General features: G+C 41.5%; 1 protein-coding gene and 2 long non-coding RNA genes across 5 annotated transcripts in view; 2 read left to right on the forward strand and 1 right to left on the reverse strand.

The window, feature by feature from the left end:
* LOC114066102 (BMP/retinoic acid-inducible neural-specific protein 3) overlaps positions 1-27,174 on the forward strand; it is a 155,334-nt gene that overhangs the window by 87,797 nt on the left and 40,363 nt on the right. For both annotated transcript variants that reach the window (XM_027900516.1, XM_027900517.1), the window contains exons 4-6: positions 4,339-4,529; positions 21,749-21,854; positions 23,706-23,942. In XM_027900516.1, the coding sequence (XP_027756317.1) occupies positions 4,339-4,529; positions 21,749-21,854; positions 23,706-23,942 (534 nt within the window). The remainder of the gene's footprint in view (positions 1-4,338; positions 4,530-21,748; positions 21,855-23,705; positions 23,943-27,174) is intronic.
* On the forward strand, positions 3,020-4,140 carry LOC114066105. Its single transcript, XR_003573120.1, has 3 exons — positions 3,020-3,210; positions 3,453-3,642; positions 4,034-4,140. It is a non-coding gene; the product is annotated as an uncharacterized LOC114066105 (long non-coding RNA).
* On the reverse strand, positions 11,470-13,625 carry LOC114066104. Of its 2 annotated transcripts, none has more exons than XR_003573119.1 (3): positions 13,527-13,625; positions 11,639-11,784; positions 11,470-11,510 (listed from the first exon to the last, which is right to left on the reverse strand). It is a non-coding gene; the product is annotated as an uncharacterized LOC114066104 (long non-coding RNA). The 2 variants fall into 2 exon arrangements; XR_003573118.1 differs by having other exon boundaries at positions 11,509-11,532.

Below are 27,174 nucleotides of genomic sequence, written 5' to 3' on the forward strand. Positions count from 1 at the left end.
AGAACTTGGGGAAAAAGGTTATATATATATATATATATATATATATATATATATATATATATATATATATATTTACTGGCACAAAATACCTGGAAAGTGACATTTCTCAGTGCTTTTAATTCGTGTGAAAATTTTCTCTTGTGACATAAACCTTTCCAACCTAAATTATTTTCTGACTCTATGAAGTGCATTTCTAAATTTTCATCAGCTTTCGGCCAGAAGCTTCCAAAAAAACCAAAGGTTCTCCTTTGAATGAGAGACAGCACCCAGTCTTGCTTTTCCTCCTTTTGTTTTGTATTAATACTTCGTTGCCTGCATGGAACAATGACAGTCCAGTTGGCTGGAAAGACATTTTAATGGCTTGCAAAAAGTGGTGTGCAGCAGTGAGGTCAGAGTTGGAGGGCACTGGGAATCCTGGGAGAAGTGCAAGAGGACAAAACCAACAGTGAATCCCACCTTAAGGTGGATTAGCTTAAACGATGACTCAATGAACCTAAACAAGTCTTAAATGGCTGATGCGAGAAAGAAACTTGGAAATTTTGCATCAGACTTGCAAACATCCCCCCCTGCCCCCCACTCTGGGGATGGAACTTTCCCAGCATTTAAGATTATGGAAGCCAAGGGGAAGGAAAAAAAAAAAAGCACAAAATATATTAACTTTCTTCTCCTGCCTCCTCAGTGAAGAAAACAATGAAATCCTGAAACAGGTGGTTTGTATGGAATTAATGTTCCCTGTTATTCACCTGAACCATGGCAATGACACCACATCTGGCCTGGCATGAATTTATATCGGTTTGGAACCTGTGCATCTCCATCAGCATCTGCTGAAGTTTGGGAAAAATGACCTGATAAAACCCTAATGGTCCATTTGGTGATCCAGACAGGAAGAGATTTTTCCACGAGCGCTAAGGCAGTAGCTGAGGTATTTTATTTAACCAGAAACTTTATTTCTTGAGGAGTTCCCAGGCCAAACCCCCTTAAGCTTTTGTAAGATGCACACGTGTGTGCAGACAGAGCTCTGTAGATGGTTCTCAGCTATATTTGCCTTTGAGTGTCATCCTTTCCTTCCTGTTTCTTCTCCTTCTGACTGAAGGGGTGAGAGAACTCTTGGATCCTTTTCCTACCACTCCCCAGTCTACAGATGAAATTATGAAACATCAAGGCCTATCATCCCTTCCTCATTACAAAGATGTGGGTACAGGCAAACAAACTCCCAATAACTGAGACAGAAAATAGCACTAAGTATTTAAGTCACATGAATATGCATTATTATGTATAACAAAGTATGTTATTTACTCTTTCAGTAGATGGCTATATTTAGTTACAGTTGTTACAGCATTATTCTAATTCTACCATGTTGATGATGATTTGCATTTTTAATTTAAATAATTCCTGAATACCTTCTTAAGTTGCACACAAAATTAATTTCTAATTTACAAATCCCATTTCTAAGCTGTTCTTTAGGAGTCTAACATTTAAATGGCCAGAGATACATCGGAGTAAATCAAGATTCAGCCATGTTTTCTACGTGACAAAAGAGCGTCTTCTGGGCACGGGTTTCATTTTCTAGAAATTAACTTCAAACTCCAATTGTCTTCCCCAAATTCAGATCTGAGTCAGTGGTGTTAACTGCCAAACCCAGGAGTTCTGAGTGCAGCCCTGCAGGGATGTGGGTGTCTGAGCACCAGTGTGCAGGGCAGTTCTTGGGTTTTTAATCCACTTTTTCTAACAAGAGCTGAATTGGCTCTGACAGACCAAAAACTCTCTCAAAAGCCTTATGAACAGCAAATATTTTTGAAACCCACCTGACTGCACAGCTACAAGTGCCTGGGAATGGCAGTGCTGAGGCAGGACATGCCTGTGTGAGATTCCACACAAATGCCACGCAGGGATTTTTGAGGAGGGAGAGCTGAAGGTCCTTCACTGCAGCTGCCTTTGCTCAGCCTTGGGAGATGTGAGTCAGAGTAAACATTCAAACCCACTCCAACCTGGTCACAAAGGATGAAAAACAAAACATCTCTGTCAGGGGATGCCGAGGGAACCCTGCCTGCCAGAACACACCCACCACCAACTGCCCTGGATCATCAGGACTGGGTTAGTAGGACGATGTGACGACTGCGATGGGGCTCGAAGGCTGTTTTTCTGAGGGTTTCTAATCAAAACCAAACCACACAGCACGCAAATGCCTTTTCAGGGTTAGTTTGTGTGTTTGTTTGTTTGTTTGTTTTTGAAGTGGGAGTTTTTATTGCGGTTTCGCCCCCTGCCCCCTGGAGAGCAGGGGATGGGACAGAGTCTGAGGCAGATGGAGCTGTTCAACCTGGAGGAGAGGAGGCTCCAGGAAGACCTTATTGCAACCTTCCAGTGCCTAAAGGGCCTTGTAAAAATGAGGGAGAATGGCTTTTAACATGGACAGATGGTAACAGGACTAGGGGGAATGGTTTTAAACTAAGAGAGAAGAAATTTAGGTTAGATGTTTGCAAGAGATTGTTGGCTGTGAGGGTGGGCAGGCCCTGGCACAGGTTACTCAGAGAAGCTGTGGCTGCCCCTGGATCCCTGGAAGTGTCCCAGGCCAGGTTGGATGGAGCTTGGAGCAACCTGGACTAGTGGAAGATGTCCCTGCTCATGGCAGGGGGTGGCACTGGGTGGGCTTTAAGGTCCCTTCCAAGCCAAACCATTCCATGGTATCAGAGAAGACAACATCAGAACTCAGAGGGGTAAATCCTGTGTCAGTGACCAGCTCAGGCTGCGCAAATGGGGTGCAGAATTTAACTAGGACACTTCTCTCCGTGTCTTCTCCTCTTCCAGAGGTCTTAGGTAGTGTATTTAGAATAAAGTGGCTTTTGAAAGCTCAACCACCTTTCTAGCAAAAAAGGTGAGTTGTAAGGGCCAAGAAAACAAGCACTCAGAGCTGCAGAAAGGTTGGATAACTGGGTGGGAGAGTCCTTGCATTAATTCCTTGCTTTAATTCCTGGTTCTTCAGAGCTGCAGGCAGTGAATCCCTGCACTGATGGCTGTTTGCACAAAAAAAAAAAAAAAAAAAAAAATTGAGCCATTATGACACTACAGGAGGAGAAGTGTGAGTGCAGTGGTTGGAAAGTGAGGGAAGCTCCAGCTGGAATAGCCACCTGTCCTGGGCACAGCTGTCCCTTCCAGGACAAAAGGAACAGACTGGACAAGCCCTGCAGGGCTAATCAGATAAAAGGCTCCTGGGTAATGGCAGTTTTGGCTGTGTAGGCTCTGAAGGGCCTGACTGTCCTCGGAATTTCTGAGAGGTTGGGAAGCACAGAAGGTGCACTGGGGAAAGAGGAGTATGTGCTCGTGTTAATCAAAGACAAAGGAGCTCTGTGAGCCAGGCTTTGCTGACAGATGTGCTCCCCTGCATGGAGGAGGGAGGATTATCTCCCCCTGAAGATGATGTCATGTTTTCATCCTGCATCTTATCCCCCCTCCAGCTATTACTTTTTGGCACGTAAGCTCATGTGAAGCTGGCATCCCACCCCCCTGCACGGGCACGGTGCCACTGTAGCAGATGGGCGAGCAGTGAAATGAGCACAAGTGGCAAGTCAGACCCTGTCAGGGTAACTTCCTTTCCAGGAACAAGGAAACTGCACTCAGTGGGGTTGTTCAGCACCTAAAATACAGGTATAATGGCATTATTAATCCGTTTCTGAGTTCAGTTTCGAAGAATGCAAGTTACCAAACAGAGGCCCCAAAAAGTGAGAAAAGTGGTTTTGTAGTTACTTCAGACATAAATTGCACAGAAGAAAATACTGCGTCAATAAATTGCCCTTCTAATTTTTTTTTCTTCTGAAGTCAGGAGTTTTGCCTAAACACTTTGCTAAATGAATGAATGTTTGCTTAGCCTGAAACACAGGAAAAAAAATAATATTCATGAACTGGACAATAAATGTGGAAAATGGGTCAGCATCAGACGGTCTAATCTGAGAGGGTTCCTAAGAACTAACTCAGTCAAGCGAGTCAGATTTTTGGTTTTCAATAACCCTCCAGAAATTAAAATTTCTGAATCCAACAGTGTTGATCCACGTCTCTGTAAAGAGAGAGGAAGTGAAAAATCCACCACAGAAGGCGCTGGATCTTCTCTTTGCTTTCAGAAAAGCACGAACTTCCCAAAGACACCACACTTTTCAGCTGTGTAAGTTTGGTTTAGGACAAGTATTCTATAACATTTCAGGCATTTTAGCATTGTTGAATTGATTAGAAAGCACAGGATTGCTCGTAACACATGTATTTTTGATGAGATTCAGGCTGAAGCTCTGTGGGTTACCTGCTGGGTGTTGCTGATGGCTGGCCGGGCTTTCTGTCTCTCCCCCCTCCCAGGAGAGGAGTCACTCACGATTTTTGTGGACAAAAGGAAGCTGAGCAAGAGGTCAGAAGGGACAGACCCCGGCACCAACAGCTCTGCCGTGACCCTGGAGACCCTGCACCAGCTGGCAGCCTCCTACTTCATCGACAGGGACAGCACCCTGCGCCGGCTGCACCACATCCAGATCGCCTCCACCGCCATCAAGGTAGGGACCTGCCCACCAGTGCAGCTCAGAACAGGGTCTAAAGATGCAGCAAAGAGATTAGTCTTGATGAATGACACATAGTTTGGTTGATACACCTTTATTTATATATGTTTTATGTGTATGTTTGGTCACTGAGACAACCTCACGTACGTGTCTGCTCAGTAACTGCATTTACAGCCACATTTCCATTTCTCCTCCTTCTTTTCTTTTTTTCTTAATCTTCTTCCCTTTTTTTTTTTTTTTTTAATTTAGTTATTCTACTCCTCTGCCTGAAACATTAATTTTATTACTATTATTATTTTTTTTTACTGACCTTTGGAACGATCTGGAGCTCTCGGCTCTACAGCTTTGTGGAGAGGTGTTGTTTTCTGCCAGGAATTTCTTTCAGCTCAGTTTGTCAGTGAAAACATCCTGTCTAGACACAGATTCTGCAGGTCACTCATAGGAAGCCTCCTCAGAGGAGGATGCTTGGCTAAGATCAGAGTCCCCCCAGTTACAGAATAAAGCAACAACTTTCCTTTGGAGCAGCTCTCTAACCTCACGTTGCTTATTTGAAATAACCTCTATCAGTCCATTTCCAGCACTGAAGAGCAAATAAAATTTTAACTTGCATTAGAATATACGGTAATAAAGAAAGTCTTAATGTGAAATGTGATTTAGAATCCTTTCTGCCCACTGGATCCTTCCACTGTTAACCAAGATCTTCACTAAACACCACCTGAAGCCAGAGGTAATTTCCAACTACCTCAGCTGTTAGTCAAGCAAATATGAATTTAGTTCCCTGGAAGTGCCTTTACAGGGAGAAGTGTCCCCCTCACACCCAAAGCAAATATTTCTTTCTTATTTTTTTTTCCCCAAGTCTGTCTAAGACTCCCTTTTCAGGTGAGGTTACATCACTGTCACACCTCTTTCTTTCTCTATTTCTATGAAAAAAATGGCAGGTTTCCTCCTAAATAGCAAAAGGATAATATTTATAAACCCCCCAGAGTATGTTCTAAGCAAATTGCCACATTCATTCTGTTTTCTTTTCTTGTGGTTTTTTTTTTGTTTCTCCTGGTTTGTCTGTATTTTAGGCTGTCTGTTTGGGTAGTGTAAACCAGGAACGTGTTAGTAAGATTTAATTTATTTATCAACAAAATTTAATTTATTTATCAACAAAAACTGCGAAAATAACAGTTTGGAAAGAAAGACTATCTCATCTACAGCACCATGAAATAGTGAGAAAAAAGAATCTGAGCGTTCAGCAGTAGAAGAGAGTCTTGAAGTTGCCTTAAAGCACCCCCAGGGATAGATTTTATTTAGCACAGGGAAGAGGATGAGCAACTCCCCCACTCACAAATCAGGGCTATGTCCAGGTTTGGCCACTCAGTTCCTAATGTTTCCATCCTCTCAGACTAATGAATTCTTCCTTAATAGATTAAGGTCTAAGGTCTTTACAGATGGGACATGGAATGAGATCCATTAAGTCTCTGAGTTACAGAGCCCAATCAACAAGGCATCAAATATTGAGTGAGAGTGATCAAGCTCAATTAGTCTTCTGGGGAAAAAAAAAAAAAAAAAGTAAAATCAGCAAGAAATGTCTGTTTTCCTAAATTCTAAGAACGTCTCTTTAGAAAGCAACATGTAATGAATAATTTTTTTCTCCCTTATGGAGTTGAAACAATTAACACTGGAGAAATTCTTATCTTCTTTTTTCGAAGTCACTGAGATATGTGATGGCTGAATTTTCTTCTCACAAGTCTTGATATATTGTTTTGTGGGACTGATGCAGGAAGGCAATATTTTGATAAGTTTTATAATTAAGCTTTTCTATCAAAAAATGAAGTTTTCACAGAGAAAGGAAAGCATTAAGAAGAGGAAAGTGAGAATTAACACTAAAGCCTTCACAGTTAGTTTTTATTTATCCAGTGGAAAGCTATACTATTCATAGCAAAAGCTGCTAATGTGCAGTATGAGGAAGGGAGTGGGAGAGATGAATTTGATGAATCGAGTTTGCTAATCAAATCTGCCTGTAATCAAGTTTGTTACCGTGACATAATTATCCCTAAAAGCAGCACTGAGGCTTGGCATTAATCACCCAGACAATACATTGTTTAGTCCACATTTAAAGAGGTAACATCACCCTGTTACAGCATTATCTGACTGGAAATCAGAATGTCCATGGGAGAAGCCCAAAGCTTGTATCAATATTTAACTTACTTAACAGTCCCTGAACCTACATTCTTTTCAGTACTGTATTAATTCATGCATTTTAGTGTAAGGCCTTGGGCTGATGTGCTAAATCAACAGTTTGGAGCCTCAAGGGCCTCGTTGGAAGCTCCCGAGGGCTGTGTCTCATTTGCATGAACATTTCCACCCAGGTACATCCCGGTGTCCCTGTCGATTGAAATATTCCAGGTCCGTCACTGCTTCGTCTGCGTGCTCCTTGGAGAAGCATTTTCCCAGGAAAATTCCCTTTCAGATGCAGGGATGGGAAAGGAGCTTCTGCACCAAGGCCAAGCAATTGTGCAGAGCACATAAACCCAAACACTGGTTAGACAGTAAATTAAATATCGCTGCAAACTCTCCCTGCATTCTGCAAAATTGGAAATGCGGTGATGTTCGAACACGGCCCTTAATAAAGGGAGGCTGTTACAGTGTTTGTCTCTTGGAGGATTCCAGTGTTTGGCTTTTGGAGGATATCACCTTCCAGCCCGGAATTCATCTCCTTTCACGGGAGCTGGGATGGGTGAACGCAGAATACATGTCATTTTAGGGTCCAAAACAGTTCTGGGACAGCCACAGTGCAACAAAAGAGCAGGAGGCAACAGAAGAACAGATGCATAAATTGAATTTTCCACCAGCTATTTACAGCCAGATTACAGCCCATTTATTCCATCTGAGTGAGAAAGAATAAACATCCCTGAGAATGTGCCCTCTAATTTCAATTAAATTTTATTGTGCAATTTGCTTTTTACTTTCCCTCAAACACTTCTTTTTTTTTTTTTTCCCTTTGCTATGAGAGATTTAAGCATTTTGTTGTCTCTGAAAACTTTCGATTACAAAGAACAGGGCTTATTGTGATGGTAACTATATCTGATTATCTATAATTAACCCGTGAATGACTCATGGTGGGCTGTTAGAGAGGAAACTTAAGTGTAATGAAATTAGTTTCTCACTCAAAACTCAGCCTGAAATACAGATTTTTTGTTTGTTTGTTTGTTTCGTTTCTTTGTTTTGGCTGAAAAAGCTTGCTTACTTCAATTTTTTTTTTTTATTTTATTTGAATGTGCTTTTCTGTAGGTTCAATAATTGCTGTAATCAAAAGCAGAAATACTGAAATACTGTAAAGCCATGTGCTTTTGTCAGATTTCTGGCAAATTCAAAATCTCAATTGTTTGCACAGTTTTGTATAAACAGTGCAAACAGCCAATTTTTTTTTTTTTTTTAATTTTTTTTAAGCTTTTGAAATCCAGATCTTGAACCCTTCCTGCCCTCACTTTATCCATTCGAGTTTGTGGGTAGAATTTAAGGCTGTACAGCTGAGAAACCTTGTAAACAACCAAAAACCGAGAAACAAGATTTGCCCAGCAGCAGATTTGTGTTGTAAAATCACAGTTAGAAACGTTGGGCTGGAAAGCCCTGTGATAGCAGGTGTGTGTTGACTCTATTGAAGAAATGGACTGGTAAATGTATATTGAACTGTACAAACCCAGGAAATGAAGAATTACAGGAATTCCTGTCCCTTTTCAGAAATCTGGGGCTTCCCCGTTGTGGAGGTTTGGTGACCTGACTTTAGGAAAACCTCGGGACAGGTTTTCAAGGACAGGCATTGTTCAAGACCGTTAAGAAATTCCAAATTGTCCACTTCCGTGGGAGATCAGAGCTGCCTCCAGACGAGACCAAAGCTTGAAGTTTTCCAAAGGGGGAGTTGAAAATTAGGAAATCCGTAGAAATTGTGATCTCAGATTCCTTTGCCTGCTGTGAAATTTCCGTGAGAATCGAACACTTTTGCAGGTTTCTTTAGAAATTTCACCCAATATTAAGAGCTTCACAAACCCAGATCACTATTCCTATGGCTGGGTGTGAATTTAAGATTTAAATTTGGGTCATTATTTGATCTTACCAGGAGACCAGGGACCTGCAAGTTAGAACCTGGGCATCATCCTTCAGGTAGCTGAGAAGTCTCTGTACCATCTTCCACAGCACAGCACAGGGTTTGTGTTTGTCTCACTGTGAAAATGAAATACAGGAGGTTTTACAGATTTTTCTCTGGAAGCTGTTGGAGATCTTTGGATTAAATTCATCACAGGCATAATGAAATCTTGTGACACTGCCACTGTGTGGATTGTTAACTAATTCTATGGGCACGCTAAACGTAAAGGTTAGGGGGTTATTTCCATATCTTATTGAGGAATTTAAGGTGATGATATTAAGAACAGCTTTAAGTCATTTGGCCAGCTGAGTTTTAATTAATCTGAATCTCCAGGGCTGCTTTCTCTGAAAGGTGACGGAGAGGTGAACTCCTCAGGGGGTAAAGCAACCCAATTCCTGGGAAAATGTGGCCCTCACTGTTTGAGACAGTGAGAGGAAAGGGTGAGAAAACCTAAAGGATCTAAAGAGGGCTTTCAGGAAGGCTGGAGAGGGACTTTGGAAAGGGCAAGCAGAGACAGGACAAGGGGTAATGACTTTAAGCTGAACAAGATTAGACATTAGGGATAAAATCCTTCCCTGGGAGGGTGGGCAGGCCCTGGCACAGGGTGCCCAGAGAAGCTGCGGCTGCCCCTGGATCCCTGGAAGTGTCCAAGGCCAGGCTGGACGGGGCTTGGAGCAACCTGGGCTGGTGGAAGGTGTCCCTGCCCGTGGTAGGAGGTGGAATGAGATGGTCTTTAGGGTCCCTTCCAAGCCAAACCGTTCTGGATTTTATGATTCCATGATTCTAAGAACAGAGCGTGGGGTGCCTTCAAACCAACAAAACAGCACATAATAGAGATGCTGGGATATGCATTTTTGGAGAGATTTTAGATAATTATTCTTTACTTAGGAAAAAACCAAAACCAAAACAACGCCGCAAAACAGCAAGGAAACAGGATAGATCCTGTGGCATGATAAAACAAAACAAATTGAAGGAGTCTGGTACATTAGTTATTTAGTTTAGTCAAGAGAGAAGAGTGAAAAAAAAAATAAAAAAAAAAAATCCAGGGAAATAAAGACTGCCAAACCCCGAGCAGGCTATAAATATCCATATGTAAACCAGAGACCTTAACAGCCCTCACACAACACTTGCCATCACAGTTGTCAAAAACCTGTAAACAATTCATATCACAGCTCCTTAAATGTTCCATATTCTTTCTTTTTTTCTTCCCCCCCCCACCCTTCCCCCCTCAAAACCCCTGAAACCAAAGTAAATAAACCCAGAAGATGGAGAAGGGTTTTAATGCTGAGAGATCCGCAGTGAACATATTGAACAGTGCAGTTAGAGCAGAGCACTCCGGCACGGCTTTGGAGGCACTCAGATTTGTATGGATTTTAATTTGATCTTTATTCTGCCTGGGTTGAGAAACTCGAGCACTCTGCCTCGTCCTCCGCTCTCTAATTGGCAGCTACTGCCTGTCAGCAGGTCAGAGAATGTCAGGCAAGGACTGTAAAATTCACGGAACATTTCGCTGCCTCTGAACTCGCAGAAATACGAGGTATCGTGTATCAACAGCTTGTATGAACACAAAGGTCAGATTAGGAGGAATATCTCAGAGGAATAGAGACTCTGAGGCAGAAGAAGTCAGTGTAGAGAGCAATAAAAGGCTGTGCCAGGTTTTCCATGTACATGTTATTTTTCCTGGAGAATTTTTTGCCCACTTCTACATGTTTGGTGTTACAGTTTAGGATTCAATTTGCGATCATCCTCTTCAAATATATCCACTTAGTGGGGGAAAAAACCCTAAAAATATCCTTTGTATGAGAATCCTTCACAGGTAACTGAGACGGAGAGTTGTATCATTGCTGTCCTCTCCAGTTCACCATCATTTCTACCTTGTAGACCCTTCACAAGGTGCTTCAGGATTTCGAAGTTCAGCCTCAACTATCTCTCCCTAATCTATCAAAATACTGCTCATTATCTCTGTAGATAAGTAATTTAACCCTCTCGTCCCCAGGGTTCGTGCATTTCATGGCCTTTGGGTGGTTTTCCTTTGATTTCTATTAGGAGTAATATAAAAATAAATAATAACACCCCCCCCCCCCTTTGGGCCACCGTTACAGTAGTTCATAATTTTCCAACATATTAAAAAAATTCCACCAAATGGAGGATATGGGTATGCAGTGTCCCACTAAACATGTAGATTTGCAAGGAAATTTAATTGTATCTTCTCCAGGAGTATCTCGAGCCTTGAAAAAGAAATTTCATGTTTTTCCTTCAACTTCTCATGAAATCATTAAGGTGTAAAAATAAGTTGACAGTAACAGAGGAAGTGCTCTGAAGAGCACCAGTAAAACATTTTCCCTGTCATGTTTTAGTCCATTTAAGAGCCGTGTTCTTACTCTGGCTCCCTGTTTGAGATCTGCCATTCACAGCAGTAGTGAGCCCTGTGTATCACTGTCAGAAATAAACAGCCCATGTTCCTTCAAGCACAGCAATTTACAGCCCTGGTTAAAGGACGGTGCTAAAAGGTGTGGGTCTGCTCTGCTGACTTTGCTGTTGGTCCCCGCTGGGGAGGACCTGCCCTTCCTTGATGCAAATATACAGAACTGGCAAGTCTGTGACGTGTGATTTAAGTTCTGTCCTGCTATCACAGTGTAATGGCTTAGAAAGGATTGGGCACTCCAGGCAAGACAAACTTCCTGGTAAATAAAAGGGCACGAAGAAAACGTAGAGTGACAAACATGAATTCACACATATTTACTTCTGCACAGCATTTAATTGAAAACAATTCCTGTCAATAGCTTTTTCACCTCCCACATCATGGACTCTTGGATACCCAGAAATGCCCTAACTTATATGGTAGTCTGCATGGAAACAAAACCAAACCTGCAGGTGGTCGAGTTTCTTTCAGTTCTGAGCAGAACAAAGTCCTTTCACTCCACAAGGACTCTGCAGTCCTGATAATTAGTGCTGCTCTCTTTTCATATGTTACCTCTTTTTCCTTCTGAACTTCCCTCTTTCCCTAAATTCTCCTGCTCACAGGAGCTCGAGCTCTTTCTATTTCTGGTGGGTTTTTTTGGTGGGAGAAATGCTCTTACCCTTATAATCCATCATTCTTTGCCCTCGGCGTTGTCTCATCTATGTCAGGACTAGAAAGAAATGAATAAAACCCTTGGACAAGATCCTGTATTTCTAAACATCTTTTGCAAAATCTGTATTAATGCAAGACCCATATAGTAGGGCACATTCATGTATGTTTTAATGAACAGATCTTGATATCTGATAGGTCTTTCTGTTCCCACGAATCAGGATGATTTGAAGGGTTTGCCAGCTGGGCACAGCAGTCACATTGCTGCAGAGCCTGATTCTAAGAGCAGTCTGGACATTCTGTACATTCAGATATCTCTTTTTGTGCTGCTCATGAAGCAACAATATTGAGGATCCCTCAGTTATTGGCCAAAGCTTTCCAAAGAGCACTCAGCTCGTTCACCCACGAGGCTTTCTGGGTGGTGAACGAGCCGAGGTCCAAGGGCAGTGTTTGATGAGCCAGGCTCAGTGCCAGGGGTAAAAACGTGGCAATGCCCATGGTGCAAATCCACAATGTTCCACCCCATGCAATGTTGATTTGCAGTGGGGAGGATCTGGTGTTTTCCTGATGAAAATAAGAGGATCTGGGTGTATCTGCAGGAGTTTCCCACCCAGCTGTAATTCCTATCTCTCAAAGTGGCTTTTATGTTTGAATTCTTTGTGTTCCAATTTTCTGATGGTCTCTGTTACTGTAAATTTTCAGAAATACATGAGTTACATTTGAAGTTATGAATATATTTGAAGTTAAGAACATTTTTATTATTTAATCAAACACAGCAAATTTATTAATTCAGTTTTGCTCTTGTTCTGAGTAAGACTTTAAGCTGATTTGAAGATGCCACTCAGATGTGATGCAGTTTTGGACAGAGAGATATTCTTTCATTTGAGTGTTCCTTAAAAATTTAAGGGATATAAGGGATAAGGCCCAGGGTGGGATTGTTGGGATGTCTGTGCAGGGCCAGGAGCTGGACTGGATTATCCTTGTGGGTCCCTTCCAACTCAGGATATTCCATGATTCTGTGTTTGGATGGAAACATGGTTTGGTACTTGCATCTTCCCTGTTCTCATTCACTGAAAGGATTCAGACTTTTTGAGTGTTTGACCTTACAAGTTCCTACATTTAAGGGTGAGTAGAATCAAAACCATCTCAGGGTTCTGCACTTCACTCTGCATATTTGACAGGACTCAGGTGCAAAAGAAATGATCTTTTTTCCCCATATATTTTGGCAGACCAAATCTAAAAGATCAGACTTCTGGATACAGAGCACAGCTCCCACCTCTCATTTCCAATACATTTTGACTGAACTGTGAAACCTGGATTCAGCTCTCCCTTCCAAGCTCTGCCAGACAGGCAATAGAATTATCTGGAATACAACTGGTCTCAGAGGGAATAAAAAGGGGAATTTATGCTATTTTGGCAAAAAATATTAGGAGCCTAAGGTTTCTTTGTAACCAAACATTTCTCTATTATATGGTTCTTCACTTGCAAATCTGCTTCTTTCCTCTTGACCTGACTTTCCCAGTAATTTCTATTTTATCTATAACAGTGCTTATTATCACAGCAGCAAAAATTGTTACCCGAAAAGTGATTTTTACTTATATACCTATAATTGACAATTAGAAGGGTTGTTTGGCTCACAGCAGAGAGTTCCAGGTGGAACTGTGTGAATACTTGTGTCTTAATCAAATATGCCCTCAGGTGTATTTACCCTCATCTCAGGCTTGCAGCAAGTTGTCCTAACAGAGGAGGTTTATATCCCAGATAAAATGCCTCCTTTCCCACTCATTCTTACCTGGTGCTTCCTCAGCTACTTCTGTCTGAAGCCAGGCTGTAAAGGCTGATGGTTCTGCATTCCAGACTTAGCAGCTGGAGTAGCAACAGAGAGAACCTGGGAGAATTTTTTGTGCTGTGAGTAATTTCAATATGAAGATTAAACATGGCAAATGGGAACAAGTTTTCTTCTCTTCTGACCCCTGGAGTTTAAACTGTTGCAGATAAACCCTGAAATTATAGAATCCCAGAATGGTTTGGGTGGGAAGGGACCTTAAAGCCCATCCAGTGCCACCCCCTGCCATGGGCAGGGACACCTTCCACCAGCCCAGGTTGCCCCCAGCTCTTCAGCTTATTTGATACTGGTCCTTGACTGGAGTTTCAAATGCAATTGCAGATAAATATCTGAGGATTATTTTTTCCCTATCAAATAATAAAAAAGCAACACATACGTTTACTTGGTAAAGTGGCAGAGATTTGGGTTCTGAATCTTAAATGTGTTGTAGTTTATACAGCTCTCAGGCCCTGGCACAGGCTGAATTTGCCCAGGGGATCCCCATCCCGGGAGGGATTTGAAAAGTGTGTAGATTTGGCACTTGGGGACATGGTTTAGTGGTGGCCTTGGCAGTGCTGGGGGAACTGTTGGACTCAATGGTCTTAGAGGTATTCGCCAGCCTAAGTGATTCCATGACTCTGTGGTTCAGTTATTCTGTGGTTTTAGGATTCTGTGATTCTGTTGTTCTGTGATACTGTGATTACACAATTCTGTGATTCTGGGATTCGAAGATTCCATAATTCCATGATTCCGTGGTTCTGTGAACAAGTCTGTCCATCCTACTGGCCCTGTTTGAGTAAGATTCATATAAATGTGGCCATGCCCTATGCATGATATCCATATTTACTGCTGCAGCATTTGAGCATCAGATTCCAGTCTCGGACCTGCTTTCCATGGTTTTTTATAAGTCTGTGGGATTTAAAGGCAAAGATTTGCTTTCACCGCAGATTAACCTACACAGTCATCGTGTAACAACATAATCAGTCAAAGTTAGAGAAAAATAGAGCTGAATTAGTCATTTACCACTGAGAATCATCCGTATGAAATGGAGTTTGGAGCTTCAGCATTGAATTGCTTTTCTTTCCTAATGCAAATTTCACCAAGCTGAACTCCCTTTAACTGGAACATCTGATAGGGGTTTAATGGTTAAATTATAGATCAGTTGTAGCTGCTGACTCTGTAGGTAGGTCTTCCAATGTGCAGGAAAGCATTAAAACCAGCAGCATAAAAATAACAGTTTAGCAAAACTATAAATGGAGAGTTGGCAATACCAGCGAGACAGAAAGGGCAAACGTGTTGCAGTCATTTACCAGGGGGAATAAATGGGTGGGAAGTAATGAGGATACAACCTAAAAATAAATCCCTAAAAAAAAGAAAAAAAAAAAATCAAACAGGTATGTGAGGCAAGCAGAGAGGAGTGAACAGGACTGGGATTTCTTTTGAGAGGTTGGAATGAAAAACCCCATGAGGGGGAGTTTGACTGGAGGATGGGAAAATAAAACAGAGATGAAAAATGTCCTGCTGGGTCGCCACTTGCACCTTTGTGCAAGATTTCTAAAAATGCTAGTTTAACATTCGGTTTTGGTAGTGGGTGGAACAGATGAGGTAATGCCCAAATATTGTAGTTAGAAACTGGACTATTGCAATGAGATGATTGTATGAAGTTGCAGAAGCCTCTGCAGTCGGGGGGTGCAGTGTATTTTTGGGCACCATCGATGCTGCATTAAAGAATTGCTTTTTGCCTCTCAATGCTCGAAAATAGTCCAGAGAATTATTTCTCTGTTTTAGAACTGCACAGAAACATATAATCATAGGCAGGATCTCCATGGAAAATTGAGTTCTTAATTAACCTGCCCTTATCATTGTGATTTTTTAGCTTCAGGTCTTTAAATGGGTTATTTTTAGGACCTAATGTTAACCTGTCACACGTTTTCATTAGCATAAGTTTTTTTTTCCTATTTTTTTCCTCTTAAAAAATAATGTAGATGTAATTTCTGAAACTGACCCCTTTGAAGGTAAAATGTTTCCAAATGATCTAAAGTTAATTTTTTTATATTTACCAACATGATCTGTTTCCTGATACTTCACAAAGAAAAGGAACATTTTAACTCTTCCACAAATTAACTCTTCATTTTAATTAGGGAGGGACTATATTTTTTTCTTCATACTTTCCCCAACTTAAAAAAAAATAGGTTTTTCATTCAACTGCAGTATTATTATGAATTTGTAGTTAGAGGTAAGAAGATGGCCTCCCTTTACAGTCTGTGCCCCAAAATTCCTTTGGAGGTCTTTGTCCTTCATATAGCAATGGAATTATGTTTGGGAAAAGGGTGCAAAGTTAGGGATTGGGTTTTGCTTCAGTAGGCAGCTTTGCTTTTGCTTTCTGCAGATACCTTGAAGTTTTTATAAACATGAAATATGATTTTAATTTGTATCTGCACTGTCCTCTCTGTTTCTAATTTTATCTTTTGAACCGAATATATAGATTTCATTTACTGTTTGTTGCTCAGCTCTCTCTTTAGGCAATAAAAGCGGTGAAAAAATAATATTAGTGTTAATTTAAGTAAGATATGAGCAAGCAGAAACAGCTAAATGGAAACTGAGACAAAATAGTCCGTTTTTATTACATTTTTGCCAGCTCTGCTACTTGTCCATAAAGGAACTTCACTGTCACCTCTTCTTCAAGATTAATTAAAAGAGATAACCTGTTCTTTCAGAGAGAGTGCCTGCCCTCCTTCTCTCTGCGAGGCTGGTGCACCTCTGATTTCTGAAAATGCAGGAAATAAAGGCTCTGGCAACACTGCCCTGCCTGGTTTTCCAGCAGCCTCATTTCCTGCAAACTTCCTGGTCTCATTCCAGAAGGAGGCACGGGGAACGTGGCATCTCACAGGAAAGGGATTAAAAATGCCCTTGGAAAAGGGGAAAGCTGTGGCTGTGATGCCAGACTTGTTTCAGTGTTCTTGGGGATTCTCTGGGAATTTACAGGCAATAAATCACTCTCTGTGATAGTGGGGAATAGACTTGAGTGGAGAGCTGGTTGCTCCCTGCCACATGAACCTAAACAGCCTTAAAAAAAAAAATAAATCATCATATTCTTTAACAAATGTAACAAGAGAGAAGAATTCAAGCAGTGTGAGGTTATTTCTGGCTCCCAGAGTATTCTGATTTCTGGGGTATTTAATGCTTTCTGTAAGAATACGTTTCAATCTCATTGTAATGGAACAGTCTGGTTCACAGTAAATTCCTGAGAGCACAGAAACAAAGGAGAGGGAATGGAAGGATTAGACTGATCTCTTGGGAAGCTTAAGTGTTGCATTTGGTAAAATTCAAAGTTGTCTCCTTGCCCAAAAACTTGAAAGAAGTCATTATTCCTCTTCTAATGAAGTTAATGGAAATTTTGCAATTACTTCTCTTGCAGAAAGATCAAGTTTACTGTTCCTGTTCCATCTTACAGATGACAGAAAAATACAGTGGGAGCATTTCCAGGTCTCCTGAGTTAGTGGGCTCTTCAAATTGAAACATCAGCCCTGTTTCTGGTAGAAAATGTGCTGAAAGCATTACATGCCTGTGAGGTATTGTTTTAGAATGCTGGCAATTAATGAAATGATGTTGAAAACAGGAATCCAACCCCTAACATTGTGAATGCTGCTGGTTTGTCTGTACCTCCTTCAGAAAAGCCCATAGCAGGAGAAGTGTCAGTCCTTGGAACACTCAAAAAATTTGATTTATTTTAATTACACACTAATTAGCGGGAGTTTTTTAATACATTCAATGACATAAGTAGGGCAGCAGAGCAGCGACTATTGTGTGGCAAAGGGAAGTGCTGGCATAAAGGTGCTTTTGTGAAAAACTGTCAAGCCTGGGGGAAAAGAAAGGAGAGAGTTGGCAGGAGATCCACATCTAAATAGAAAGTACATTTAGTGCCTATTCATCTGATCACTTTTTTTAAGGTGAAATGAGCAGTGACTGCAGAACGTGCAGGGATTCCAGGCTGTGGGAACAGGGGCTGGAGGACCAGCCCTGAGGGTGAGGTCCATGGGACAGTCGTGGAATCATCAAAGTTGGAAAAGGACTTCTAAGATGACCAAATTCAAGCAGCACCACCAGCATGTTATTCAGGAGAATCCTGAGGACTTCAGGTTTCTCCCCACTCCATACTTCACCCTGCCTTCTGTCTGCACTGGTTGTTCAGAACAGACCTTCTTCCCTCACGTGTATATATGATGGGTTTGCTGAAGATAATTATTTAACTGTTCGAAATATTGAAGAGGTTTATGGGAACACAAATGTGGCTGCCTATTCTGAAGCCACCAACGTTGTCTCATCCTCCTTTGTTTTGGCTGAGTTCTCTTCCTTAGAAGCCAAATGCCTTTTTTTAAGGAGTCTTGCAGAAGAGGGCAGTGCTTTGTGAGGGCAGCACGGCAGCTCTGCCCAGGCACAGCGTTAGGGATATCAGCTCTGTGCACGTAAAAGGGCACACCAGGAGCAAAAGCTCTGCAGAGACACATTTCCCTTTTAATAGGAATGTCTTCTACAGGCTTAATTATGCTGGACACAAAAAGCAGGCTGTTTCCCAGGGAAATGCTACCCACTGATATCACAAGAATTCAGCCCTGCTGAAGTGCTGGGAGTTGTGTTCTCAGTGCACTTATAATCGGGTCGTTATCACCATGGTTATGAGATTTAACTGACTCAAAACTGTAGGCATTTGTCTCATTAATGCCAAATTGTTCGAGTTTATTTCTGGGAACTGTAAAGCCCTGCTGCCCAGGGAAACCTGTTCCGTGATAATCTCTGCAAAGGAGGCTGGAGAACAGCCTGCCTGGCTCGTGGCAGAGATTTCACTCCTGTTTTTGTGACCCGTTCTTAGGGGGTTCGGTTATTAAATAACTTTGTTCCGTGGTGTTTTGCTTTGTGAGTTCCTGCTCTTTGTGGGCTGCGGGTCCTACAGAACAAGGATGTGGTTCTGGAGCTCTTTGTGAGTGTTCAGTCCCTTCTGGACCATCTCAGCAGAATCTGCATTTAGATTTTACCTTTCCCTCTCCTCTTTTTGGTTCGTCTTTTTTATTTTTTTTTTGTGCACTCGCAGACAAAACAGTTTTCAGCTGTGACCTTGGGACTGAACACAGTTGTACTTCTCTGCTTGGAAGATAATTAAAGACGTGCTGTTGCCTCTCCAATTTCACTTCTGTTGTTCCCGAAACAAAAAAAATGTAACATCACCTGCGATACCAGTAACACCAAGATCAAACCAGAATTAATGTATTTTTACCACTTCCCTCCCCCACCATCCCCTGCTTTGTTATCAGCAGGAGTTACCCCAAAATGTCCCAGGCCAGGTTGGACGGGGCTTGGAGCAACCTGGGCTGGTGGAAGGTGTCCCTGCCCATGGAAGGGGGTGGCACTGGGTGGGCTTGAAAGGTCCTTTCCGTCCCAAACCCATCTGTGATTCTGTGATCTCCGAAAATTAAATCCTTTCTTTTGATCAGAAAATTCAGCGGAGATTTGAAGCTTTCATTTATCAACCGCTCAAATTCTCTTTCTGGTTTACAACCTTTGTGGAGCAGGATTAGTGTGAGATACAAAAAAGCACGTGGAACTGCATCACTCTGACCTCTGCCTAGAACTGTCATCCATCAAAAGTGGAAGGTTGAATGATCTTTGAGCTCTTTAGTATTTCTTTTTTACACGCTGAGACTATACATTTTGACTTTCTTCTTGCAATGTATTTTCTATGCAGAAGTTAAAAGTACCAGAGCTGATGGAGGAAGGGGAAGGTACTTGGAAAAGTAAAAGAGTGAATAATATAAATATAGAGAGATTTGAGTGAAAAATCTAGAAAAGGTCCTTGCTTATTGCCTGATTTCTTAAGCATTGTCTTTTGCTGCTATTATAAGAACTATATTTTTTTTACTTCCTTGTAACAATCACGAACATCTGTAAGTCACATCCAAATTTAACTGTCCTCAGTTATATACAGTTTTCTCCTGAACCAATGTATTTACATAACCAGTCTCTAACGGTAAAAAAAACTTGTAATGATGATTTTTTTTCCCCCATTCTGCCCCTTGGCACGCCAAAATACACCGAGTGCTGTCACTCAAATCACTGGGACTCACTACTTATGTCTTGCAGAATTCAGATGGAGTGAAGAAGCATGAACAAAAAGAGCACCATAACTAAAAAGCTACTAACTACCCTTCCTTATTTTGTGATTTCAGGAGACATAAGAGTAATAAGAATGGATAGGAATTGTAAAAATTTGCTTTCCAGTTTGTGCATTTCATATAACTTTATGAAGCTGCATTGCCTCGTAACCAAATGGTTGAAAATCGTGATAATATACAAACAAAAACAGCACTAAAAGAAATGGAACTTTAAATAAAGAATTGCACGGATGAAAGCTGAGCATAATATTTCAGAGTCAAGATAAAACTCACTACAACATTCACCTGCCTTTTATTGTCTTCTGGCTATTTTTCTTATTTGATCTGGGTAAGTCTCTTTGTTACTGAATAAAGAGGGTTGTGTAAATGGGCTGGGGGTGCTGCTCCAAAAAAAAAAAAGGAGGTTTTAGAGTGGAATTCAAGACTACTTGTTGGCAGAGGACTGAAGGATCCCAGGTAAAAATCACAGCTGTCATTCCAGCTGTGCCCAAGCCAAAAGTGATGCCTGTGCAAGAGTCTTTGTGCTGGCTCAGGATGATTGAGCCAATTTAATACCTATTATGATACCTATAATGCTTGATACCATAAGAAATAGAAGTGGTTGTATCAAAAACTGAGGCAGATCACCAAATAAGGGTAAATCTGGCCCCAAATTCTGAAATAGCTAAAGGAAGAGAAAAAGTCTTAGGATAGTGGCTGAGCACAGTTTGGGAGGGGTGTGATGGAGAGTTTGGTTGTACTTTGACAGTAAATGAGTCTGGGACCATATCCCATGGCCAGCATTCCCTGCTGTGCCTGTTTGTGTTGCTTTTATTCTATCTATTTACAAACCAATGAATTTTCTCTACAGCACTCAATCCAGTTTAAAAACTGTGAGATCAGGGGTACATCCATCTCTGCTGAGGGTTTGGGTTTTTTGTGGCTGCCTGTTCTGCTGTGGCGCTGCCCACCTGCCCTGGGCATCACAGCAATGCTTCATTGCTCAGAAACTCCATTTTCATAAAAAAAAAAAAAATAATTGGCCTTTATAATTACTTTGTTGGCACTTAAGAATTATCTACAGTATTTCTGGAAGCATATAAATTATTAGTTTGGGGGTTTTTAAAATTTTAAATATATTTACACCAGGGGGGCGTAAATGTACCATGGGATTTTGAGATTGGATATCAGAAAAATTTATTCACTGAAAGAGTGGTCAGGCCCTGGATCAGGCTGCCCAGGGCAGTGGTGGAATCACCATCCCTGGAAGTGTCCAAGAAACGTGTAGATGTGGTGCTTGGGGGAACGTGGGACTTCCCCATCTCAAAGGGCTGTTCCAACCTTAACCATTCTGTGATTCTCTGATTTAATTAACTGCTCTTTTCCAAACATAATCCTCAGGGGTTGAGCCAGAGCTCTGCTGGTGGTGGTTCTGTTCGATAAATGCAGCTGTACTGGGGTTCTGTGCTCGTTGATTTGGTGACTGGAATTTAGTGTCTAAACTTGCCTGCCGCCCTTCCCTGATGAAGAATATCCCACCACTACCTGCCACCCTTCCAAATACAGCTCGTTAAAGGTCTTTACTTCCAATTCCTGCTGGGCTTCACTGGAAAAGTCAAAGCTTTCTTCGCGGTTCCAACAAGGAGCTGTCACCTGCACAAGTTTTGGCAGGGCAGTTCCCGGTCCTCGTGTTTATAAACGCTGTAATTCCCACAACCATGAGAAATAAATAGAGATTAGGCTGTTGGGATGGCACTGTGCTGTTATATCACTGAACTACTGTGGTATTTGCTTAGTGCTGTGATATTATAGTGTTTGGGAGGATTCTCTGCAAGAGAAGGAACTCAGTTTGTGGCATTGGGAAAACATTCCCTGCCCTCCTTTTTTTTTTTTTTTTTTTGCAATTAAATCGAGTTATTTCACACCCTAATTAAGCCTGAAACGCGGAGCTGGCTGAATTAAGGGGAAATTTTTTCACAAAGCAATTTTTTTTTTTGGAATAATCCAGCAAAGTGCTTCTTTCTGTCCCTTCCCTCGGCACAGGTGACAGAGACACGGACGGGGCCCCTCGGCTGCAGTAACTACGACAACCTAGACTCTGTCAGCTCAGTCCTGGTCCAGAGCCCCGAGAACAAGATTCAGTTGCAAGGTACGTGGGTGCAATTTCCTTCATTTGTTTTGCAAGGGGGGTGTGTGTGTGTGTGTGTGTGACATTTATCACGCTGTTTGGTTTTCATTTCCCCCCCCCCCCATGAAAGGTCATTTTCCTAATGTCAGCACTTCATGTCGCCTTTGAAATAGGAACAATTTCTACCCCCGTCAGGAAATAATTTGAGTGGCCCTGTTAACGTTTTGCATCCCTGTTTAACCTCCACTGGCACGCTTTTTAAACAGCCTGAATTCCCAGATTCCACCAAGCAGGAGGGAGTGCTCAGCCTGCTCTGGACACCCTGAGCAGGACCTCAGACCTCCAAAATTGAGGGAGTCACCAGGGGAGCAGGATATACATTTTTAAACACTCCCAAACAGTGAGGAGTCCAAAGGCTCCTCCTGGGAATTTTAAGGAAGATTAGAAGGTTAAGCATCTCGCTCATTAGGAAAATAGTAGTAATTATACACACATAAAAATGGAAAAGGAAAAAAAAAGGAGAGAGAAAGGGAAACAGAAAAAGGAAAAGGAGGAAGAGAGTAATAATTTTTAATTTTTTTTTTTTTTTTTAATTCCAGTAGATGCTTTTCCCAACCTGCATTTTAAGTAGATAAAAATTTTTGACAAGTCCCTCCATACAGTATTAGAGTGCTAATAATTGCTATTTTCAGTTCCACAAGTGAAGCAGGAACAACCTATTGCTGTGAAAACACACTAAATTCCCTTCAGTTTAAGTATTTGTGCAAACCTCTGGCTGCAATACAATTCTTAATTTGCAGTTGCAGGTAGATATAAAATGATTTCCAATTTTTAAACTTTTCTGTGTTGATTAGTAAATCAGTCGGACAGAGAGTGTGAAGTTGTTGGTGACTACAAAGAACAGCAGTCAGGGATGATGACCCTTGTGGTCCCTTCCACCTATTCTCTGCGAGTCTTGCTAAAAATATCCATGTGTTTTTTCTCCCTTTTCCTTTCTGTCTCCCCTGAATAAATAAAAAACCATAAAATTTAAAAAAGAAAAAAAAAGTCATAATAATCTTTTCATCCCTCAGGCAGTGGTTGGTTGCCATTGGGTTGTCTTTAGGAGAAATAAATTGTCAGAACTGTGTAAACTACTTAGTGGAAGAATGGAACGACTCATGTTGGTTTATCTGGGCTTTCTTTTCCTTTTGCAACTTCTCACAACTATACCAACACACTGAAAAATTTACTCGGGGAACAGCAGAGTTTTACAAATTTTGACATGAGATAGAAGACAGACCTGGTTTCAGCAACTGTGGTATGAGTTTCATCTTGGAAGGGTTATGAAATAACTGTTACAGCCATATTTTTGTATGAACCTAAAAATAAGGGATGATTCTGTGAAACTGCCCAAGTGTTTGTGTAAAAAATCTTGTATCACAAATACCCAACTCATGTGCTGACGAATCACCTGGACCACAAATGAGCTCTGCTGGTTCCAGAGAGTTTTATTTTTGCCACAGAAAAATGACAACAAACAGCAAATAAAAATGTATAATTTACCTTGCTGTGTCCCTTTGGCTGGCAGATCACTAATGTAGCTATAAAATACTATATATGTACAAAATACTCATCCCCATCACTGGGGTCCTCGTAAATGATGGTCAAAGCTTTCAGGTGAATAAATCTAAATTTCTGGCCACAAACATTGTGAGATTTTATCGACCCACCTGCTCTGTCCTGGTCCATCAGTGTGACATCCTGCATGTCATGGCAAGGGGAGGACACACAGCAGAGGGATTTGTGAGCTATCTACACATGCTGGGGAGGCTGCTGGGCTCCAAGGTTCCTTTGTTTTTAATTACACGATATTTACTCCACTTCCTCCAGGCCTTCAGGTCATCCTGCCCGAGTACCTGCAAGAACACTTTGTGCAGGCAGCTCTGAGCTACATTGCCTGCAATTCAGAGGGGGAATTCATCTGCAAGGACAATGACTGCTGGTGTCAGTGTGGCCCCAAATTCCCCGAGTGCAACTGTCCCTACATGGACATTCAAGCCATGGAAGAAAGTCTGCTCCGTATAAGTGAGACTTGGAATGCCTATAACAGTGAATTTGAGGAATCTGGTGAGATTTTGTTTTTTTTTTTTTTTCCTCTTTGGCTGTGTCTCATGCAATGGTTTGGCTTAGAAGGGACCTTAAAGATCATCCAATTCCAACCCATGCACAGGGACACCTTCTACTAGACCAGGCTGTATTTATTCAACAGGCTCCATCTCAAGTCTCCAGAATTCACACATCTAAAGGTAAATGTTTTAAAATTCATCCTGGATCTGAGTCAAAGTCATCATAATGATTTTCTAATAGGGAGTGTTGTCGTCAGCCCGTGGTGATCCCAGCCTGCCCAGTCCCATCAGGATTTGGGGAGATGTGTTTGACTGTTCTTCTGCTTTACCCTGTGGAGTGCAGGACTATGAGAACCTGGTCCCTCTTGGAGCAGGAAGTGTACTGGTAGAAAGCAGGAAAATGGGAACAAAGCCAGGTTAAACACTTTGAATTGTTTCTTCCTTTGATTTCTGTTGGAACTGGCCCTGTCCACGTTGTCTCCTCAACTTGCTTGTGCCACATTAGTTCTTCTTTAATGCACCAAGGTTTGTTTCATACATCATTTCACCTGTCCTGATCATCAGAACTTCCAGTCCCACAGAGAATGGGAACTACAGGTAAAATCAGTGTCTGAACAACTGTTTTCACAACTCACTTGCTCAGTGATATCAGTAACAGCTGTCTAACCAGATGGTGGGAAAAGTTAAGGAGAGCTCAGCAGACCTGGGAAAAATCACTGAGGAAGAAACAGAAATGAGGGAGAAGAGTCAGAAAAAAAAAATCATAAAAATCACAGGTTTTAATGAGTTGTGTTGGAGAAAGAGAATAAATCAGTGGCAGAGGGAGGGAAGAAGATTATACAGTGGTCATGGGAAGAGCAGGATAAATATCAGTACAATACTTAACTGTGAATGGACAGTACTTTAGATACAATCTTTTTTTTGTATTTGTTGTTTTATTGCTAAAGACTGATACTTCCATTCAAGAGAAGCGAGGATTTCAAGAGACCCAACATTAGTTAAAATTTCTCTCGTTGCAACTTTTAGTGAGACTTGATGCCTAAACCTGAGTCTGTTCAGAAGATCTCGGGCCCTTTTCCCATCCCTGTTCTCCCTTTTAGCAGGAGGACACCAGAATTTACAGTATTTCCCCTTGCAGGATCACAATGTCAGGCAAAAACCGGGAAGAGTTAAATTCTGGGCTTTTAAAAAGGACTCTTTAGCCGTGCTGTGTGAATCACTAAAGTGCCAGCTTCACATATATCTGTCAATTAGGTAACTGCTGGTAGGTGTGGTTACTAAGAAGTGTGAAATTTAGGTTATTAACGTCTTTAAAACATATGCCACGCTCCCCTCCTAAGTCCTTGAATTATTTAAATCACTTTTAACCTAATAAATATACCAAGCATGGCTTCCACATCTCAGAGGTGGCTTAGGAAATTTCTGCTTTTATCTTGGAAACTGTTTTTGCATGAAGATGTTCATGGGAAGGTGAGCTGGGTAACCTTGTATGGGTCTGTGCTTGTCTAAAAGTCAGCATGGGAACTTTTGATGGTTGGTTTAGTCCCTGTGCATTCAACTCCCTATATAGAAACTATATATTTCCACCTGAGCAGCTCTTCCAGTGCTGTCACACGTGGTCTGTGAGCATTTCCAGCCACTGTGATATTGATACAGATATTATCTGAGCCATGTTTGGAGATTGAGCAACTTTTAAATTATGAAAAACACTAAAATACCTGTGTGCTCTAATTCATGTTAGTGCCATGTTCTGGAAATGAAAGGGACCTTTATGCAGCAAAACTAAAAAAACTGTTAAACCCAGTTTTTGTCTAGATCAGTGGAAGTCAGCTTTTGAGTTGAGTTACATTGTTTTATTCTAATCTATTTATAATAAAAATGAATTAGCTGGAAACAAAGCCAGATTATGTAGTAATTTCAGTCTGAGTAGTGAAAGGAAAGATAATCCAGAGCACTGACTGCTGGTCCGTATGGACTGCTGTTTAACAGCAGGGGCATGAATGAATTCAGGAATCCTGTTCTGTGGCACTCTGAACCCCAGATTCAAACAAAGCAAATACAAGTGAATTAATTCTTTAACTCTTCTGCCTTCCAAACCCTTTCTTGTCTTATGTATTACAAAATAGTCCTCTGACTCCAGAAACTAATCTCCTCCCCTAATACAGATCTGTGAGAACTCACCAGGTTCACCTGAGCTCACACACAGTGCCCGTGGACAGAACTGAGTTGGAAGAGGAAGAAGTAAATGTTCTCTTTAAGGATGGTTTGTTTACCCTGGGTGTTATCTCTCCTCCTGCCTGTTCAAGATAAAACAAGTGGGGTTTTTTCGAAGGATGAGAAGGCTGGGGCTGTTCACCTGGAGAAGAGAAGGCTCAGGGATCGTGTGTGTCGATACCTGAAGGGAGGCTGAAAACAGGGCAGAGTCAGGACAAGGGGCAACGGGCACTAAAACAAGGGAGGTTCCCTCTGAACCACCACACGTTATTTATCTCTCAGTAAATTTGGCTGCCTTTTTCATCACCCTAGATGCCCTCCAGCGATAAATGCTTGATCACTATTAGCTCAGTGAGCTTCCTATCAGCTCTTAATGCCAGGCTATGTACCAAGTTCTCAAAGAAATTACAGGAGCTACTTCAAACTGTTTACTCTGAACCATCTGCTTCTTCTTTATCGGATCTTGTGGCCTCCAGACTCAGCTACAACCCAAGCAAATGAGCAGCTGTTCCTTATCAAAAATCCCTTCAAAAGCTGTTCAACCTTTAATAACAAAGTTCATTAGTTTCTTGAGGCCTTGGAATTACTGAGTGAGCAAATTTCTCCCTGAGACCACCAGAAGAAAGCTTTGCCCTAAGCACTCGAGTGCAATTAGTTTCCCACAATAAAGAATAATAAAGAAAGATTCCTTGAAAAAAAAAACCCAAAACAACAACTCCAATTTTGGAAGTATGCAGGACTTCCACAGCTTATGGTTGCAGCAGTGCTGAGGATGGTGTTGGTAAAATAGGTTGTCTTGTCACACATCACCGACCTGGGAAGTTTTTGAAACCGTCTTGTAAAGACAACGTACAAAGGAGCAAATTCTGACACACAGGTCTGACTGGCAGTTTAAGATGTTACAGAGATTATGACCCACTGCTCTATAACACAGGAAAGCCAGGAAAATCAGCAGGAACATCCACAGGCTCTGGATTCTGAGAGCAGGGTCGAGAATATGATCACGAGTGGCCTGTTCT

The sequence above is a fragment of the Empidonax traillii genome, unplaced genomic scaffold (genome assembly GCF_003031625.1).
Source record: "Empidonax traillii isolate 1590-97213 ecotype Southwest subspecies unplaced genomic scaffold, ASM303162v1 scaffold734:size1267433, whole genome shotgun sequence".
Lineage (NCBI taxonomy): Eukaryota > Metazoa > Chordata > Aves > Passeriformes > Tyrannidae > Empidonax > Empidonax traillii.